Genomic DNA, 946 nt, shown 5'->3' on the forward strand with positions numbered 1-946 from the left:
AAAGGATGAGTGGATGAGTGAATGCATGAATGAATGAGGGCTCCAGGTGAAGGGAACTCTACTCTCTGGTCTAGAGCTCGAAGTTCCAAAGTCTCTGGGCCAGGTTCAACAGGTTCAACTGTAATATGTTCAAGTGTGATATCTAGACAGTGCTCGGACTAACAAAAAGTGTCGCTCTGTTCAAGTAAACTTAATTTGGTGCGAGATGTAAAGAGACCCCTCACCAGCTCCTTTTTGCGACTGGCAAGGAGGCGGGAGCCTGTTTACCGTACAGCAGCATGACGATCTCCAGGGGTGTTAGTGAGCGCAGGTTTCCTCCGAAGCAGGAGCACAGTCAAGGCAGCATGGCGGCTGCCAGTGATATCTGTGAGCGCGGGTTCACGAAGAGGAAGCCCAGTTCGTTTCCCTACGGCAGCATGGAGCGGGCTCATGACGGGGAAATGATTTGCTTTTCGTACGACAACATGGCGGCCACCTAAGGGAGCGGCCATGGGCTAATGCCTGGAGGAAGTGGCCGCCGTAAAGGAAGCAGCGCTTCCTCTTACTTCTCCCGCCTCCCACAGGCTGTCGTGAGAGGGTGAATGGAGAGCGAGTTGTCGGGGGGAGAGAGGGCGGACAGGGGGCGCGGAGTCGGAGTGGCGCAGCAAGTGGCTGCAGGTGGCGACGGTGGCGGGGGTGGGGAGTGAAGGGGTGCGGGGGCCGCGGAGCAGGAGGCTGAGCGGGTCCGAAGAGCAACTAAAGCTGCCGCCTGGCCTACTGGGCCGGGGGCCGCGGAGCCCCCACCCGTGCAGATGGACCTCAACCGGATCATCCAAGCGCTGAAGGGCACCATCGACCCGAAGCTGCGGATCGCGGCCGAGAGCGAGCTCAACCAGGTGGGCAGCGGCCTGCGGCACCCCCGAGTCGATTCTGGCCCAGCCTGGCCCAGCCTGGCCAAGCCCAGCCC

General features: G+C 60.4%; 1 protein-coding gene across 3 annotated transcripts in view; it reads left to right on the top strand.

Annotated features, from left to right (window-relative positions):
• The first annotated feature begins 584 nt into the window (after window positions 1–584).
• IPO8 (importin 8) overlaps window positions 585–946 on the top strand; it is a 52020-nt gene continuing 51658 nt past the window's right edge. For 2 of the 3 annotated variants that reach the window (XM_004675937.2, XM_012720501.1), the window contains exon 1: window positions 585–875. In XM_004675937.2, the coding sequence (XP_004675994.1) occupies window positions 792–875 (84 nt within the window). In that variant the 5' untranslated portion in view covers window positions 585–791. The remainder of the gene's footprint in view (window positions 876–946) is intronic. The other variant, XM_012720502.1, reaches the window with a different exon arrangement.

This window comes from Condylura cristata, unplaced genomic scaffold (assembly GCF_000260355.1).
Source record: "Condylura cristata isolate star-nosed mole 26May11 unplaced genomic scaffold, ConCri1.0 scaffold00004, whole genome shotgun sequence".
Taxonomy (NCBI): Eukaryota; Metazoa; Chordata; class Mammalia; order Eulipotyphla; family Talpidae; genus Condylura; species Condylura cristata.